General features: G+C 60.6%; 1 protein-coding gene across 2 annotated transcripts in view; it reads right to left on the bottom strand.

Moving 5' to 3' along the window:
- RASGRF1 (Ras protein specific guanine nucleotide releasing factor 1) overlaps nt 1–18,724 on the bottom strand; it is a 109,056-nt gene that overhangs the window by 65,576 nt on the left and 24,756 nt on the right. Inside the window, exons 3-5 of one of the 2 annotated variants that reach the window (XM_075896777.1) lie at nt 18,190–18,337; nt 12,305–12,397; nt 10,416–10,669 (exon numbers count right to left, since the gene is read on the bottom strand). In XM_075896777.1, the coding sequence (XP_075752892.1) occupies nt 10,416–10,669; nt 12,305–12,397; nt 18,190–18,337 (495 nt within the window). Of the gene's footprint in view, nt 1–10,415; nt 10,670–12,304; nt 12,398–17,536; nt 17,643–18,189; nt 18,338–18,724 lie in introns of those variants that run through there. The other variant, XM_075896778.1, reaches the window with a different exon arrangement.

Genomic DNA, 18,724 nt, shown 5'->3' with positions numbered 1-18,724 from the left:
CCCACGCCACGCCCGGGGTCTGTGCACAACGCCATGCCCGGGGTCAGTGCACAAGGCCACACCAGGGTAGAGTATGCAAGGCCGCCCGCGGGTCAGTGCACAAGGCCACGCCTGGGTAGAGTGCACAACGCCACGCCCGGGGTCAGTGTGGAAGGCCACACCAGGGTAGAGTGTGTTACACCACGCGTGGGTAGAGTGCACAACGCCATGCCTGGGTAGAGTGCGCAATGCCACGCCCAGCTTAGAGTGCAATGCCATGCCGGGGTAGAGTGTGCAACGTCAAGCGCAGGTAAGTGTGCAACGCCATGCCTGGGTAGAGTGTGCAACGCCATGCCCGGGGTCAGTGTGCAAGGCCACACCAGGGTAGAGTGTGTTACACCACGCGTGGGTAGAGTGCACAACGCCACGCCTGGGTAGAGTGCGCAATGCCACGCCCAGCTTAGAGTGCAATGCCACGCCTGGGTAGAGTGCACAATGCCATATGTGGGTAAGTGTGCAATTCCACGTGTGGGTAAGTGTGCAACACCACACTGGGGTCAGTGCACAACGCCACGCCTGGGTAGAGTCTGCAACGCCATGCCCAGTAGAGAACGGGGCACCGGCCATTGGCCTGCTCTGTTTCAGTGAGGAGACACGGATTCCCGGGCCACGCCCTAGCAACAGACACCAGCCGTGCCCCACAACCGGGAAACCTGGGCTGGGGCCTTTCCTGAGTTGAGTGGCTGCTGCTCCCTCCGGAGAGGGCGGGGAGGGGGACGCAGCGCAGCCACTCACTGCTCGCCCCAGAGCTTACGAGGGGATGGCTAACTGGTTCCCTGGGAGCAGCCCAGCCCCAGCCCCCGCCAGCTGAGAGCGGAGCCCCACGGGCGGGGGGGCTGGCACAGTGAGGGTTAGGGAGCAGGAGGCTGCATGGTGTGACGGCGTGTTGGGGGTTCCCCGTCTCCTGCACCCCGAGATGGCACAAACAGACTGCACCAGCCAGTGGAATAGAGGAAGTTTATTGCCTCTCCAGGATACAGCATAGCACAGATGTAGTCTGGTCACAGAACTGGGCTAGGATGCCTCAGGCCCCCTTGAGTTGGGGGGAGACTGGGCCCCTAAACTCCAGCTCCTCTCCCTAGGCTGTCTCCTCCATGCTCTCCCACAGTAACAACCCACTCACTCACTTCCAGCCCTGCCCCCCAGCCAAGGCAGCATTCCACCTTCCTTTGTTCCTCTCCATGGGGGGTGTCTGGCCACTGGTTTGCATAGTGACTCATCCTGTTTTGCTGGGTCGTGGTCCCCACGACAGCCAGTGGGGGTTCCCCCAGAGCCAGCAGCATAGAAACCAGCCAGGTACCCCCACTACGTCACAGTTCTCCCCCCTCCGAGAGCGAACTGAGCAGGGTCACTCCACTCGTGACCTAGGGAAGTTCGGGTCCTCTGCGTGGGAACCCGCCCTGGGGACATGGGTGCTCCCCTTGACTCGGGCCGGCCGTGGCGAGGCCCCACATGAATTGGCTTCCCTCTGTCCACTCGCCGCCCCGCTCCAGGGCGACTGGCACAGGCCTGTCCTCGGGGGTCACACCCACCCTTCCACTGGCCTTGATCTCTGGCCAGGGTCTCTCGGGCCGGGGCCATGAGCCCAGCGAGCCTTCTCTGGACAGCCAGGGCGGCTTCCACCCCCGATGCTCCATCCAGGGAGGACTTCCCCTCCCATAACTCTCTCAGCAAGCCCAGAGGGTCCTCTATCTGGGGTAGAGACCCCCAAGCCGCTTTCCTCCTGTCTTGGGCCTTCCCGCCCCTCTGGCAGGAGTCACAGGACCGGCAGTACCGCTGCACGGCTGTAAAGATTCCCGGCCAATAGAAGTGCTGGAGCAGCCTCAGCCGGGTGCTCCGGATCCCCCGGTGGCCCCCAACGGGGGAATCGTGGGCCAAATACAGCAGCTTGAGGCGATACTTTCGGGGGACGACCAGCTGCCGCTCTACCCTCCATGCCCTCGCCTTCCTGGGGGGGAGCCACTCACGGAACAGGAGCCCACGCTCCCGCAGGAATCTCTCCTGGCCACCTCTCCCCCGGGGCTGAGCTGCATGGAGGCCAGCCTGGTCCCTCAGCCTCTGCAAGGAGGGGTCTGCCTGCACCTCAGCCTGGAATTCAGCTGCTGAGGCAGGGATCGGGACCTGTCCCCCACCTTTGCCTAGGTCCGGAGTCCCAGCCTGGCTGGACCCCGTGTCCACTGGGATGGGACCCTGAGGACGCTGCCAGGAATCCTTCCCTGGACCCACGTTGTCAGCCCCCCGCTGGCTCTGGCTCCAGGTAGTGACTAGAGCCCGCTGGGATTCATGGGGCCACTCCTCTAGGTCATTCCCCATCAGCACCTCGGTGGGCAAGTGCGGGTGCACCCCCACTTCCTTGAGGCCTTCCTTCGCCCCCCATTTCAGATGCACCCGGGCTACAGGCACCTTAAACGGGGACCCATCTATGCCCTTCAGGGTCAGCTGTGCGTGGGGTAGTATCCGCTCCGGGGCCACTATGTCGGATCGGGCCAGAGTCACCTCCGCCCCCGTGTCCCAGAAGCCCGTCACCTTCCTACCATCCACCTCCAGGGGTATGAGGCACTCGCTCCGCAGGGGCCGTCCTGCCCCCACCCGGTACACGGAGAAATCCGCCTCCTGAGAATCAGACCTCCCAGGGGAGGTGCACAGAGCATCCTTCCCCTCTCTCTGAGCTGAGGTTTGCCTGCCAGCCCCTGCCTCTGGGGCAGCCTGCCCTTCCTCCCGCCCCAGCCAGTTAACCCTGGAAAGTCCCCGGTCCTGGGACCTGGTGCACTGAGCCCTCTTGTGGCCTTTTTGCCCACAGCGCTGGCAAGTTAGGCTTTGGGCTGTCTCTGTCCAGGCCCTGGCTGGTTCTCTGGGGCGCAGACGACCTGTTCCTTGGTCTCGCCCCGTAGTTGACTCCCTCCGTCGCTCAGCCGAGATCCGGTCTCTGCGCGGTTCCCTCTCTCTCCGGGACTCCCGTTCACACCCGGACCGGCTCTCCGTGAACTCATCCGCCAGTCTCCCGGCCTCCTGGGGGTTCTCTGGTCTCCGGTCCTTGAGCCACAGCCTCAGTTTGGGTGGGCACGCTTCATAGAACTGCTCCATCATGACCAGCTTGAGCAGCTCCTCTGCGGTCTGGGCTCCGACTCCAGACACCCACTTGCGGCCGTATTGCGCCAGGCGGGAGGCCAGGTCCACATAGGTCTCCCGTGGCCCTTTCTGTACCCCCCGGAACTTCTTCCTGTACATCTCGGGGGTCAGCCCGAACTTGTGCAGCAGGGCCTCCTTGACTCGGTTGTAATCCCCTGGCTGTAGGTCCTCCAGCTGACTGAGCACTCCGGCCGCCTCCTGGCTCAGTGCGGGGATGAGCTCCTGCAGCCAGTCAGCTGGGGGAACCCGTTGCAGTCCACAGGCCCTCTCAAAGGCACTGAGGAACCCGTCTATGTCACCCATGTCCTTCAATTGGGCCACCATGAGCCTCTCCAAGCGTCTGGCAGTCCTGGGACCCTGGGGCCCATCCGCACTTGGCGCAGCCGGTGCCCCGCCGGTTCTCCGCTCTGCCATGGCCAGCTCATGCTGCCGCTGCCTCTCTCGGTCCTGGCGCTCCTTCTCTCGATCTTGGCGCTCCCTCTCTCGGTCCTGGCGGTCCTTCTCTCGGTCCTCTACTTCCAATTCCCTGATCCGCAGCTGGATCTCCAGTCGCCGCAGCTCCGCTGGGCTGGCCCCTGCCCTAGATGGGCTACGTCTTGCAGGCCTCCCGGGAGACGCTGTCTCATCTCTCCGTTGGGTTCCAGCGCTCCTCCCCCTCTCTGAGCCTGACACACTCTCAGGGGGGGTCTGGCTGCTTCCCCTGGGGACAAGATCCTGGCCCCGTGGCTGGTCATTCTCTTCCAGCTGGGTAATCAGCTGGGCCTTGGTTGCTTTCCGCACCGGCAAGCCCCTCTCTCTGCACAGCCCCACCAGCTCTGCCTTCAAGAGTCGGGCGTAGGCCATCTGCCCGCTGGGCCCCTCGGTGCAGACTCACCAGTCTAGTGCTGCAGCGCCCCACGATTCCCAGGAACCGCTTCGCTCTGTCTCCAGCACGCCTGGCTCCAGGGCTCTTGCTTCTACAGCGCCTTGTCGCTCACCGCTGGAAGCTCCATCCACGGGGTGCAGTGCATCCCACTTCTGACACCAGTGTGACGGCGCGTTGGGGGTTCCCCGTCTCCTGCACCCCGAGATGGCACAAACAGACTGCACCAGCCAGTGGAATAGAGGAAGTTTATTGCCTCTCCAGGATACAGCATAGCACAGATGTAGTCTGGTCACAGAACTGGGCTAGGATGCCTCAGGCCCCCTTGAGTTGGGGGGAGACTGGGCCCCTAAACTCCAGCTCCTCTCCCTAGGCTGTCTCCTCCATGCTCTCCCACAGTAACAACCCACTCACTCACTTCCAGCCCTGCCCCCCAGCCAAGGCAGCATTCCACCTTCCTTTGTTCCTCTCCATGGGGGGTGTCTGGCCACTGGTTTGCATAGTGACTCATCCTGTTTTGCTGGGTCGTGGTCCCCACGACAGCCAGTGGGGGTTCCCCCAGAGCCAGCAGCATAGAAACCAGCCAGGTACCCCCACTACGTCACACATGGTGACCCTGCACCTGCTCCACAGCCCCCCAGGCCGTGCCACCCGCTTTCAAAGCCCCCTAATCAGTTTGCGTCAGTCACGACTTCCCTCCACGGGCTGCCTGAGGAACTCCCCACTGAGCCATCACTCGTCCCCCCGCTACCGGATTCCCTGTGCCCGGGGCCTGGCTCCCTCATCAGCGCGTCCCCCTGCGCCGCCCGGCTCCCCTCTGCGCGGGAGTCTGCCTCGGGAGCAGCCAGCTCTCTTCCTCCCGCCCGCAGGCGGGGGGCGGACGGGAACTTCCTCTCCTGCTCCGGCCTTCTCCTTCCCTCGGCAATTTCTGCTCCCTCTGCTGCGCCTCCCTCATCTCCCTTCGCCCTGGTTTCATTGCCAGCCGTTCCTCCGACCGGTCCCCTCGCCGGGCCCTTCCTGCTGCTGTCCCTGCCCCCAGCCCCGGAGCTCAGCCGTCTGGGCCCCTCTTACAGTCTTTCTTTGCCAGGCGGCCATGCTGCTCGCCTGGCTTTGCACACACTCTCCACGCCACTCCGCGGGTCTGTGGGGCTTCTGGGGGCCTGCTGGTGGTCCCCTCAGGGCCCTGCCTCCCCCCGTACCCACTAAAAACAGCTCCCCCGCCGTCACACAGGACGGGTTGTCGGATCCGGACACAACCACTTATCAATAACTAATTAATGGCCAATTAACAAATAACAAAATCCCCCTGAACAGGCGCATCCAAATTACCGATGTTTTAACAGGTTAACCACAACCTGAGGTCAGATTTCCTTGGTTCCCCACAGTCCTGGCACACAGCCTAACTAGCGAAATCAATCAAAAACACAAACCGCACTTCGCTTTCGCACTGAACACTTAACTCTTTCCGCACTATGCCAGATCACCTGATCTAGGGTTTGGATTTAAGATTGTCCGTCGATGCCTGTCTCAGCTCCTGGCTGGCTCACCAAATACGCAGCCTGGGAAGGAGTTTTAGTAAAATGTGAATGGGAAAGGCTCGCCAATCTGACCAGAAAATCTAAGTTTGTCCTCTAGCCCAGGTTACAATGCAGTGGAACCATTAAATTCCCCCTCTTGAGGGTGGGCAGGGGACCGACAGCAATCACACCTTAACTCAGGAAATGAAATAGAAAACAGTTCTACTGCTAAAGGGAAGACAATGATCCCCATAATAAATACAGCGGCAAGAATGCAAATCACTTGGATTTCTTCCCCAGATGTCATTAACACTATCAAATTAAACGTATCTAAGTACATCAAGAGTAATCATATAACAATATTCCTTACCCACCCGCAAGGCTGGACAGGGAGGGGGAGCCACCCTTGCCTTGGAGTAGGTAGGAGGGAAATTCCTAGGAGCAAACTAAAGCAAAATTAAAGAAGCAAGAAAGCAGTAAAGAAACAGACGAGATCCACACCTCTGTGGTTTCTGGCCTGACAAGATAAAAGCGCTCCGGAGTGGGCTGTGTCAGTGACAACTGAAGCAGCAGCCCCGACTTCCCAAATCCCTAGGCCTAAATACCCCTTTTGGCACCAAAATGCCCCAGATGTTCAGCCCCTTGTCCATCGCTGGGCCTCGCACCCTAAGATTTCTGAGGGTACCATTTCTAATTGGAGAAAATATTCAGGGAAACTCAAATATTCATGAGATCCGACGGACACTTTCTCGGATGACCTCCCAGGACCACCAAGAAAAGGCGGGACGCTGCGGTTTTGGGCTTGAACATCTGGCATGAATTGCGCAGGAGCTTTGACCTGACCGTTATCACCAAGCTAGCTGATTGCTTTGCAGATTCTGGGCAGAATTAAAGACCAGACTATTAGCCAACCGCAAACTCTTGCTTCACCTCTCTTACGGAAAATTACAAGGAAAATACCAAATACTGGCTAACCACTACACTGCTCTTCTAAGCAATGAATTCTGCAGGCACCTTGCGTTACCAGCCTACTCACATCTATAGAAGAGAGACCCATAAAATAAAGCAGCTGTCAATTAGTGGGCTAACATGGAGCAGATCTCATTGAGGAGGCTACAAGTCCCACTCACCCCTCACCTACGCCCGGCCCGAAGGAAGATCATAGGGAGGGGTGCCGTTTTCCCTACGGCTGGCTGTGGACGGCAGAGACTCGAGTCCATGACCCCGAAGGTCACTTCCAGGGCTGGCTGCTTCCCCTGAGGCTGGTTGGAACAGCCTCCGTCCTCTTGGAAGCATCGCCGCTGCATCGCCGCTGCGACCCTCTCCCGTCCCTCGGCACGGGGCAGAGCTCGGGCGGCCGGTCCCAGGAGCCCCGGACGGCTGTTCTTCCCTGCTGCAGCACAGCTAGCTCGGGGCGCAGGCCCGCAGCACCAGAGCAGGAGCCGCAGGGTGAGTTCTGCATCCTTCCTGCATGGGAGTCTGGGGGGCACAAGGGGACCCCTAGGTGTGGACTCCAACCGGGCCCCCAGGCGCACTCTCCTACGCCCCGGGGCCTCGGAACACGCTGCCAGCGTCTCTAACTGCTCCCTGCTGCTCTCCCAGCTCACTCAGCTCCGGTTCTCTGGCCCGTCCCGGGCACTCTGCGCTCTCTCCCCTCGGCGCCGTCCCGACTGCCCTACCCAGGGCGCCCCAGCCAATGGACGGCGTGTCCAGGCTCCCAGGACACAGGCAGCGCTCGGGTGAGCCCCGTGCGTCTCTGAGGCAGCTCGTGGGCTGTTCCAGTGCCCCCCTCGCACGCGTCCCAAAGGCAGCGGCACGAGCCACGCGAGGGTTGAAAGTGCGTTTCGTCTGCACTTAAAGACGGCCCTGAATCAAAACCCGGGATGTGAACAGCCGCGGAGTTTGGGAGAGCTCAGGCCACGCGCCTGGGCCAAACTGCAGCTTCTCTGGAACGGGCCAAACCGAGCTCCAAAGAGGCAGGGAGCTTTGGGGGGGATTCTGTTGCCTGCGCCCATCTCCGGCCTTCGGGTGCTCCCTGCCCTGGGGTGCTGTGAGGACTTGGCTGGTCCAAGCCCAGTCCAGGCTGGGCCCAGGCGAGGGAACCGGCCCTGCAAGGAAGGCCACCAGGCTGGTCCTCACGCTGGGAAGGAGACAGCGCATCTGTAGCCATAGCAACCGAGCGAGCGGTTTCTGGGTGGCGGGAGCAGCGATGAAGCAGGGAACGGGGCAGTTCCAGGCCGGCCGGAAGGGGAGAGCTCAGCACCCATGGGCATGGATGGGAAACGCCCCCGTGAGGGGCCGTAGGTTCCTGGGCCACCTGCTGGAGGGTGCACATCCCTCACGCTGACACGCCGCTGGGGCGAGAGCCCCGTTGTCCACGCTCTTCTGGACGCCCTCCCAGGCTCCTCCAGTCCCGAGGCGGGCTCCGGATTTCGTGCCCTCTCCTCAGGCAGCCAAACTTCTCTTGGGCAAGGCCTGCCCAGCTCAGCAGGCCTCTCGGTTTAACTGCCCGGGGGCTAGTAAACGGGGCACACTGCCGTGCCATGGTCCACGCTGGACTGAAGCATCTTAATTGTCCCTCCGCAGCCAGGCCTGTGGCCGGATCGCTCCGCGTGGGCGCTGCTGGCTCGGACACAGGGCGTCGCTCAAAGCACAATGGTTTGTGCAGGCTGGAGTGGAGAGACTGGGCCTGCCCTGTGCCACGCAGGCCTGCCAGCTTTCTCCTTCCCGCCCGCGACTGGGCAGCTGCGGGGCGGATTCTGCCTCTGCCGACAGCAGGCTGAACACAACCCGGGCCTCTTCTCTGGTGAGCCTCAGCTCTCTTGCCTAACGCCCCCGGAAACCCAACAGCGCTCCTTCCGCTTGCAGCCCCGGCCCTGTCTCAGGCGCAGGACAGAGTAGCTGGCACAGAAACCTCCCCTTGAAACACAGGGGCCCCGCCCTGGCCAATTAGCGCATGAAGACACAGTCACTGCCAAGAAGTTGCCTCTCCACACACAGCTGACCCTTGGCACACTGGGACTGCCTGCTGGGGCAGGAGCTGACCGACATTCTCCCAGTTAGATACCAGGTCCCTCTCCCCAGGTTCCCTCTAATCTTTTCCATCGGTGCGTGGATTTTTCCACCCATGTGGGGAATACATTTTGTTAATGCACCGAAGCCTGTGCCGATGTGCACCACAAGCAGAAACACAAACCAGCTGGGGGCGCCCTGCTAGCACTGGAACCTCTCCTGTGCGGCCGCACATGCGCACGGCGTCCCGGGAACGCGGCCCCTCCCCACCCGTCCTGCCGGGGACTGAGCCGTAAGAAAGCTTGTTTACTCTTGGAACGCAGGTGGCACTGATGCAAGTGCGGGAGCCACCCCACAACCGGGGAAACCTTTGGTCTGAGAGGCACCTTGCAGCAAATCAGGGAAGCGTCCAGGCTTCTGGGTATCCGCTCCTCAAGGCCAGGGCTGTGTTCACCCCCTGCCCGCACGCTGCCCCGGGTGGGAGGCCGGAAGTTCTTTCCGAGTGTGGCGTGGGGGGGTCTGCTCTGTATCCCGGGGTCCCCCTGCGTGGTGAGGTGCGATTCCCACGTGTGGTGCTGCAGTGTCAGTACCTGGCCGGTCGCTGTGTTGGACTGTGACTGACCCCTACTGGCCTCTGCCTGTGAGCACGGCCCAGCGGGGGTGGGGGAGCTGCCTAAGGGTACGTCCAGACTACATGCCTCCGTCGACGGAGGCATGTAGATTAGCCAGATAGGCAGAGGGAAATGAAGCCGCGATTAAAATAATCGCGGCTTCATTTAAATTTAAATGGCTGCCCCGCTCTGCCGATCAGCTGTTTGTCGGCAGATCGGGGCAGTCTGGACGTTCCCCTGTCGCCAGAAAACCCTTTTGTCGACCGCCCCGTTATGCCTCATCCCACGAGGCATAACGGGGCGGTCGACAAAAGGGTTTTCTGGCGACAGGGGAACGTCCAGACTGCCCCGATCTGCCGACAAACAGCTGATCGGCAGAGCGGGGCAGCCATTTAAATTTAAATGAAGCCGCGATTATTTTAATCGCGGCTTCATTTCCCTCTGCCTATCTGGCTAATCTACATGCCTCCGTCGACGGAGGCATGTAGTCTGGACGTACCCTAAGTCACATACAGGAAGACCCAACCGGCCAGAGGAGTTGGAGCAGCCAGGGCACTAGGGAAGTGGGTGTTGGGGGAAGGGGCAGTCTGGGGCTGGAACCGTCAGGGAGACAGACGGAGGTTGCTGGGGCTGAGGGCTGGGGTGATGGGCCCCTAACCCAAGGGGGCCCTGAATCCTGTAAACACACCATGTCTATGCTGTGCAATAGAACCTCGCTCTTCTACTGCTGGCGGAGTCTGTTCTTGCTGCTACGGGGTGCAGGGTCGGGGGAACCCCGACTCATCCTCACACGGGTCGGTAAGAAAAGGATGGGGGATGGGCAGGGGTGTCCCTCCGAGGAAAGTCTAAATCTGGTTCCATGCCGAAAAGGCCCGATGCAGGCGGCCAAGAGTCCGTCGAGAGCCTGCTCGCTCCTCCGCCCCCCGGGCTTGCTCCCACCCTGAGGGCGCCGTGGCTGCAGAGCGCTCTGCCGCGGGCCCGGCCCTCGGGCACGCTGGGGGCTGTGCAGGCCTGCCGGAGGGCCTCAGCGCGGCCGACACTCCACGGCAGGGCAGAGACTCCGTTGACAGCCCTGCCCTGCCAGCGCGCTCCTTGGCCGGACAGCCACTGGCGCCGGGCGCGCTACACCCAGCAAAAGCCCCTGCAGGCGCCAGGCAGCCAGATGTGGAGGGCAACCGAGCCCGCCCCCCACCCCTCCTCCCTCCGGGCGCTCCCCCCCGCGAGGGGCCCGAGTGCAGCCCTCACCTGTTGAGGAAGATGCTGCTGACGTCGTCGTGGGTGATGGGCGGTTTCTTGGAGCTCGCCGCCATCCTCAGCGGGCGCAGGAAGTTGTTGACCAGGATGTGCAGCTGCTGCACGTACTCAGCCTCGGCCTCCAGCATGCTGAAGACCACCTGGTTCCTCTTCCTCATGCTGTCGGCGTGCGGGGACCGGATGTAGTCCTGAATGATGGTCTTCCACTTCCGCCTGCACAGCCAGCCCCGCAGGAAGCTCTGCACCTGCGAAGAGAGCAGCGGGCTCGTCAGCGGGCGCTCGCCCGGCCGCGGGGCGCCAGGACCGGACAGCGCGTCCGGCAGCCGAGCTCGCGGGGCGGCTCCACCCCACTGCACTTGTAAAGCGGGGTGCCAAGGGCACACGCCGGGCTGAGCGGGAACGTCCATCAGGCTTTCTGGGATCTGGGCCTCTGTGCAGCCTCCCTGCCGGGGACCGGACAATAACTCGCCTCCAGGCTCCTGCGGCTCGCGATCCCCTTCACAGAGACCAGCGCGAGTCTCATTCTCATAGGAACAGAAACCCCCGGTAGCACTTGACCCTCCACTGCGCGCGTACCAGAGGGCACTCCCCTCCCAGCAGGGCTGCAAGGGTCTGGGAACACCCACCCTGCTGGGCACCTCGCACGGATCCAGCCGGCTACCCACTGACCAATCACCAGCAGGCTGGCACCCACCCCTGCCCCCCCACAGTGATGTAAGGAGACAGATCTGCTACGCTAAACACAGCAAGCCTGTGACCCATGTACACACACTAACCCCCCCAGATCCGTAGCGAGCCTCCCCACATCTCTGCGCCCCTGCAAGCGGAAGGTGCAGCAGGTGAAGGGTGCCCCTCGGAGGGGAAACTGCAGGGCCGGGGCAGGTGGAACCCGATCCCAGGAAGAGGCGGGGGCGGCTTTGTGGGCAGATGGGGTTAACCCAAGATGCTCTCCGTGCCTTCTTACGATGGGGGGGAGCTGATTTACGCCCCCCCCCGACCTGGCCGTGCCCCTCCGACGGCGGTCATCTCTCCGGACCGGAACAAGGCCGTGGCATTCGGGCTGTGCAGTCCAGGAGAGTTGGCAACTCCAGCCCTTGGCCTCCCCAGGCTGGGCCAGAGCCGGGGGCAGCTGCTGAGTCCCGGTTTGAGGCCAAGAGCAGAGCACCAGGCTGGCGGTGGGACCCCAGAGCTGGCAGAGCCGGTGAGCTGTGGATCCCAAGGGCTGGTGGAATCCTGGGGGCGGCAAAGCCGGTGGTGCTGGTGGGACCCCAGCAGGACCTGTGGGGGGCTGCCCGAGGGCCAGGACCTGGGGCTGCCAAAGCCAGTGGGGGGCTAACAGTGAGGGGGAATTCCCCAGGCGTGGGGAAGGTGCGTGCAAAACCTGGGGTGCTACAGCGTCCCGTGCACCCCTAATTCCAGCCCCCACGGCTGTTCCCCTGCTGGTGGCTTTAGAATCTCAGAGCAGGCTGTACAAACAGCACTTGCGCCAAAGGACGGTTTGTTCTCTGCCAGCACCGCTCAGGTCAACACAGTCTCCTGCTTTGCACAGGCCCCTGCTGCCCTGAAACGGGGAGACAGAAGGAGGGGCGCCGCGGTGGCCCCATTAGGGGTGACGCACCCTCCCCGCCGCAGAAGAGGTCAGCCCAGAAGGCGGCAACCCACGAAATGCAAGGCTCTGCAGAGCGGCCGGGCACAGCCCCCTGCGTGAATTCACAGTGAGGGTGGCTCGTCACAGCGCCCGGCTGCGGCAGGGAGCAAAGACCACGCTCCCCGCCCTGAACTACCTCTCCAGTCCAGTGTCCATTCCCGCGGTAGCACGTTCCCAGAGCCAGGGTTAGCTGCAGCTCCTGGGAACGTGCCCGTAACCCGCCACAACCCACCTTTTTGATTTTCTTGATGTCGCTGTCGTCGTCATTCGGCGCGCTGCTCTGAGCGGACTGGATGCGCTCGTTATCTTTCAGCAAGGAGGCAATCTAGAGAGACACGGGAAAGCAAGCGGCTCACTAGGTCCCCCGCCGGCCCTGTGGGACAGCTCGGCACAAGCGCAGCGAGGGAAGATACGTGGGCGAGCTAAGTCCTGGCACATGCGTGCACCAGCCAGTCCCTCCAATTTGATCAAATCTTGCGACTGAGAATCGGTCCCCGGTCCCGCTTTCAATGACAAGCGTGGGAACAGACGGTGTTGATTCTGCCTCTAGTGAGAAAGCACTAAAGATGCTCTAGTAAAAAGACCACAAAAGGGTCGCATGCGCCCACCGGATAAACCAGGGCCATAAATTATAACGTACTGGTGATGTAGGCTGCACTTATTTTATCCCAAGATATTTTACAAACATGGGAAATAGGGATATATCAGCTCTAGGCAAGAAATGCTGCCAGATACGACACTGAAAACTGGGCAACCGCTCGAAGATAAGTGATCGTGTGTTCACCATGTTGCATGAACATTTTAGGGTTATAAAATTGTCATTTTCAAAAATGTTTAGGTTTTTAAACAACCTTCCTCCCTCCTTTCTTCTTTTCCTCTCCCCCCCTTTTCCCATCCTGCCACTGAAAATAGGGCAGGAAAAGAGGGTGGAGAGGGGAGAAAACACCATAAACCAACACACAAAACTGAAAAGAGCTAGCCATGAACATCTCCTGATTGGGAAAAAAACATTTGTTATTAAAACATTACTCCACAAGGAATCAACCCGTTCTGTTCAACATGCTGCACTAGGGCTTGAGAGCACGGTGCCTCTGGGGCAGAGCGGTTATTGCAAAGAGGAGGCAAAGGAGAAGTCTCAGGACAAGAGAGACGTGGCAGAAGAAGGTGGGTGGAGTTAGAAGTTGAATCAGCTTTTGTCCCATGGGGGCAGCTGTGTGAAAACATCAGAACAAAACTTCTCCAGGTTGCCAAATACGCAAAGACCATCCTGCCAAGGCTGTTAGACTCATGGGTAACGGGGATCCTGACAGAACCTCGAACAGGAAATATTTCTCCCATATCCCTTCCCAGAAAGCCCTACAGACATTACAGTGGATTAACGCCCCTGCAGTAATTAAACAGGTTCCTAGAGAAGTGATTTGAACGGAATAGAATACTAGAGGGTTTATCAGGCCTTGCTCAGGTCCTTAATTCAAATATGTTTTGTTTTTCTTCATTTACATCATTGCTCTGGGGTGGGGCTGGGGAGGAGGGCTCAGGATGAAGGCTGCCCGGGGAGAGAGGACAACTGCAGTGGGCACAGCCAGGGGAGGGGCGCATGTCCCCCGGCTGGGGGGGCAGACAGTTAGACAAACTCTGAAATATATGGCAGCTAGTTGTTTCTCTCTCCACCTCTGCTCCATGTAGGCCCAATGGGGTAAGAGCTGTCCCAGTGCCCATCTCTGCCCCTTGCTGCCCCCTGTGGTCATTCTGCAGTATAACTGTCCCTCCTGCCAGACCCTCCCTTTCCATCTGATGGGAAACAATCCCATTCTAGGTACATCCCATTGTCCAGGCACAACCAAACCCTGCCCTTGCTTTAAGCTAGGTCAGGAGGAAGCCGCCTCCCAGGGTGGTCCCTAGCTCTCACCACTCAGGAGGTGTTCCTGAGCAAGCAGACTCACGGACAGGCGGGCGGGCAGACAGACGGACGCACATTTCTAAAAGGTACAGTCAGCTAAGCCACTACAGAATGTGGTGCCTTCCTACAGAATTGCAAGCCAACGGAAAGGAACGGCAAGCCTGCGGCAGAACGCGAGAGGCTGCTGGGCAGCGCCACACACAGGCGGTGCCAGTCTCTAGCCGGTTCCCACAGGCTGCCAGCAACGCGGCTTGGCAAGCCACAGGGCTGCTGACGCAAAGGAAAGACGAGGTGGAGCAACCTCGCGCTTCCATCCCACCCTGCCAGAGCCCCCGTCACGTCTCACATTTTGTGTGCCAGCCCTCGCTTTGCAGCTCAACGTGCCCAGCTCCCTGCAGCGCTTCACGCAGCGCGACCCAAGCTACCGCCCCTCTGGCCTAGCGCTGCCAGGAGAGCGCCGCGGCACGTGCTGCATTCGAGGCGCGTGTTTCAAGCCGATCCATGAAGCGCTTTGCTGAACAGGGGCGCTTGTGTGAATCGGGGCCCCAGGCGCAACCCTACAAAGCACAGAGTGCGCCCGAGAGGTTCTGAATGCCCTCGCGTTCTCTGGGCTCCTGGGTCCAGCACTGCCCCCCCATGCTAGGCCGAGCAACTGGAGCTCCCGGGGGCGGCTGCAGACTCGGAGCCGTCTCATTCGGAAGCAGGTCTCCCGAGCTTTGCCATCTGCGCCACAGGGCCAGCCGCAAAACAGGGTAATTAATTAATAATTAGCATTTATCAAAGACGGCACATTATCAACAAAACGGAATTATTCCCGATTTCCTGCCAACTAATGAGCGAAATGACTTCTCCGAGCTGGGAGCGAGGCCCATCATCTGACTAATATCCAGAGTGGGAAGGGCTGCGGTTTCTTCTCTCTCTTTTCTGAAATCAAGTAAGCAGAATTTGCACATTAAAGCGAACGCTGATTATTTGATCTCAACTTCAAAGAGCCCAGAAAGGGGAAAAACACCACTAGGTAAAACCAAATGCATTCGGGCCCAGGGAAGTGCTACCGAACACTTGGCCACTTCCCAGATTATTGATTGCTCAGCGTTTTTAGGCCCTAATCCCCGGGCCAGTGTTAGGGTTTGCTCACAACTCTGCCTTTCCCTCATTACAAGTGTCAATATTTAGCACCGAGGCCTTGATCCCCCGGGAGAGACCGGAGAGGCACTTTCACCCCGCTGAGATTAAGAGCAGAAATTGGATGCAATTAGGGCAGCTGACTCCATCCAGCGCTTTGGAAACAACTGTATTTCTATTTAACAGCGGCGAGGGGTCCCTGGGGTTTCATTTACCATCTCTAGCAGGCCCTGTGGGTTACACAACGAGCCAGCTAGTTTTAATTCCCAGTGTTAACACTTAGGAAGCGTTAATACTCACCCATAACGATTCAATAGACTGGACCCCGGGGCCAGTTCGACCACGGTGGCCTCCACGGGCCCAACTCCCCCATACTGCGCAGTGACAGGCCGGCCCCCAGCGGCTAGGTGGCGGGTGCGTTTTCCGGCACGGGGTGGCGCTTCCTCCCATTCTGTGTTGCGCAAGAGTGCCCGGATTCATCCCGGTGCTTCCACGGAGCTCACCTCTCAGCTGCGGCATGCAGCCGCTCGCTCCCGGGCCGAGAACATCTCGACCCCTCCCTCGCTCGCAGGCAGGCCAGTGAAACGGGGGGGCACTGGGCGATGGGATGCTGGGGCACCTGGTGCTGGCCACTGTCGGTAGACAGGATACTGGGCTAGATGGACCTTTGGTCTGACCCAGTACGGCCGTTCTTATGTTCTTATGTACTAAGGCATTTGGGATGGGGGTGGCACTGGGGGGGGTTGGGTGCAGGGGACTCTGGGGTCAGTGGCGGGCGCTGGGGGGTAGTGAAGGGGTGGGAGGCTCTAGAGGTTAGGGCTAGCACTGGGGGCCATGGCTTTTGGCGGACTGGTACTATTTTATTTGCATAGTTGCATGTCCATCGTTTGCATAATGAATATGCAAATAAAATGTTGCCGATCCACCAAAAGTTTGCGAATGGTTTGCCTGGCCCCGGTATAAACCACGGTCCTAGAGTTCTGAGGCATCCCGAGTTACCCAACACTGTGCGGGGTTCAGAGAAACGTGCCGCCTGCTGTTACAACCCGTCACCTTCGTAACTCTAGCACAAGCGGCAAGGAGCGAGATGCGGAATTGAGCCGATGAGGCGTGATGCTCCCGAGCCATCTGCACCGCCCGTGCCCCCGCTAGCGGAACGCCCGCCAAGAGGAGGAACGCCCGCCCGCCCGCCCGCACGTGTTCTTAACGAGAGAGGCAAATGACCGTGTATTTGAGAGTCTGTGCGTCCGTCTGTCTGGCCGCGAAGAACTCCTCCTGAGAGCTGGGACCCAGCCTCGGTCGGCAGCTTCCTCCTGTCGTGCCGTAAAGCGAGGACGGTGGGCTGGGCCAGGAAACGGGCATGTGCCGGGAATGGGACTGTTGCTCATCAAGCACCAAGGCCGGGCTCTGCTAGCACTGGGAGGGGGGAGGGAGCCCGGACGGACAGTGCAGCCCCCACCAGCCCCAGGGAGCAGCCACTGGCCAGCCAGCGTCCCGCCGCCCTGGGGAGCTGCTAGCGCCTGGGCAAAGCAGGCCCTGTCACTGGCCTCTGCAGGCCGGTCAGCGCAGCCCCAGGCGGCCCTGGGAAGCAGACTCCGGCAATCCAGCACGGCCCCTGCACACCGGGCAGTCCCATGGAGCCAGCACTGCCCTGGGCAGCCCTCCCAGTCCCCTGCCCTGAGCCCCCCACGCCTGCCCTGGCTCCTGCACGCACACGACACCCTGCCCCCAGCCCCCTGCTCTGACTCCTGCACCACCCTGCCGCCTGCCTTCAGCCCCACAGGGACTCGAGAAACACCCGATAAATCCTCTCGTAAGAGATCCCCGCAGACATCCGCCTGCAGGTGTGTTAACACTCCCCCCCCCCCCCGCCTCCATGTTGCTCTGCTGAGTAATTTGTGTGTTTTGTTGTTTAGCGTGTTTGCGTTCCCATAGCTGCTCACCCGGCCGTACCGCCACACGTCCAATTACACTGCTTAGCGTTGGGGCGCACACGCCGGGCCTCAGAGGTTTTCAGAGCTGTTCTCTTTCTACAGCCCCTTTCTCAGGTTACTCTCAAGCATTCGTGTCCATAGATTGCCCGGAATGTATTTCAGCACCAAATTTCGGCCGTTTGCATGTAGCAAAGGGAGAGTCGCTTACAAAGCTCAATCTAGCCTGAGAAACGGCGGGTCACAGCCAACGTCACGTTCGTCCCTTTCTTTCCTTGGCCCATCTCACTGTGGCCTTGTCTACGTCCGTTCTCCCAGGAAATGGGAATCGAAAGCTTGTGCTACCCAGAAAAACTGGCAAAAATAACCTGGGGATTTCCTGCTTTTCTCCACCCACCATCCCAAACCACCGGCTTTAAGCCTTTGCCTGGAAATATAACCCGCTTTCAAAGCCATTCGCGGGTGCGCCACGCACGGCCCACACAGGCCGTCGGTTCCTGGTACGCACCCCGGAGGCTCAACGGCTGCCGCTGCTCGTTAGAAAGAGCAGGCCCAATTCTCCCTGCCTCGCCCCTCGCGTGGCCACTGGCCACTGGGTGAAGGAACCGCCCAACGGACAAGACCTGTCTCCCGTTCCGAAAGGGACCGTTTCACAGCGCCTCAGCACTGCTGTCAATCACAGCACGAGGGGCGGGGCCGGGGAGAGGCACAGCAGTCATTGGTTCAGAAGGAAGTGCAGAGTCTGTGGAAAACATCGTGACCCTAGAAGCACGGGGACGGGGGGGCGGGGGACACGCATCTTTCTAGCCATGGAATCCTAGAGTCCCAGAGACCTCAGGAGTCACCGCATCCAGCCCCCTGCCCAAAGCAGGACCAACCCCAGCTCAGCCACCCCAGCCAACACAGCGAGACCAACACCACGCATGGCGCTGGAAACACCGGGACCGCTCCCTGCAGGGCCCTGGGAAGGCGAGCCAGCAGGACGGCATAGGGCCCACTCCACCACTGAGTGACCCTGGTCCATGCCTCTCGCCTTCCTGCCAGTGGGAGGGAGGTGACAAATCGCCCTGCGCGTGTCCTATCCCGTACCGGACACGAAGCCCCGGAGCCCCGGCTGTGAATTCTGAGCCAGAGGTGGAGCGGCAGCGCCGGGCGCCTTACCTCCGATTTCAGACGTTCAATCTCGATTTCCCCATCTTCAATCTGTTGTCTTAGTTGCTTGGCAACCGTTTTCTCGGTTTCCACAATCTGAAGTAAATGGAGGTACTTCTGCATTAAAGCTTCATGCTCTGTAGCAAGAGTCCTATAACTGTCGCACAGACACATCAGTTACAATGTTTCCTCCCCTTCCAGCCCCCCGCCCCTCCATCTCTGCGGGTCCCTCAGCCCGTGCTCCGGCGAGAAAGCCCAGCACACGGCGGGCGAGGGCTGAGACCCCCCGCCGGCCTGGCCACGCGGAAGCCGGCCGAAAGCTTGGCCCAACTATGACCCGCGGGACGCGGCTGCTGCAGGCGCTCGGGCCGTGCACGACTGTGCGCCTGGGAGCCCAGCGCAGGACCAGGCCACGGTGGCCGTGCTTCCAGCAGCCTGGCACGGAGCCGCTCCCAGCAAGGACCAGCAGTGGCAGGTGCCCTCCTGGGCGTGGGCATGGGCAGGCCTAGCTGCCAGGCTCCGAACTGACCAGCAAGGAGCTGGG

Source organism: Pelodiscus sinensis, chromosome 14 (assembly GCF_049634645.1).
Source record: "Pelodiscus sinensis isolate JC-2024 chromosome 14, ASM4963464v1, whole genome shotgun sequence".
NCBI classification, from domain to species: Eukaryota; Metazoa; Chordata; order Testudines; family Trionychidae; genus Pelodiscus; species Pelodiscus sinensis.
Note: the sequence above shows the minus strand (reverse complement) of the source record. Positions and strands in the feature narration are given on the sequence as shown.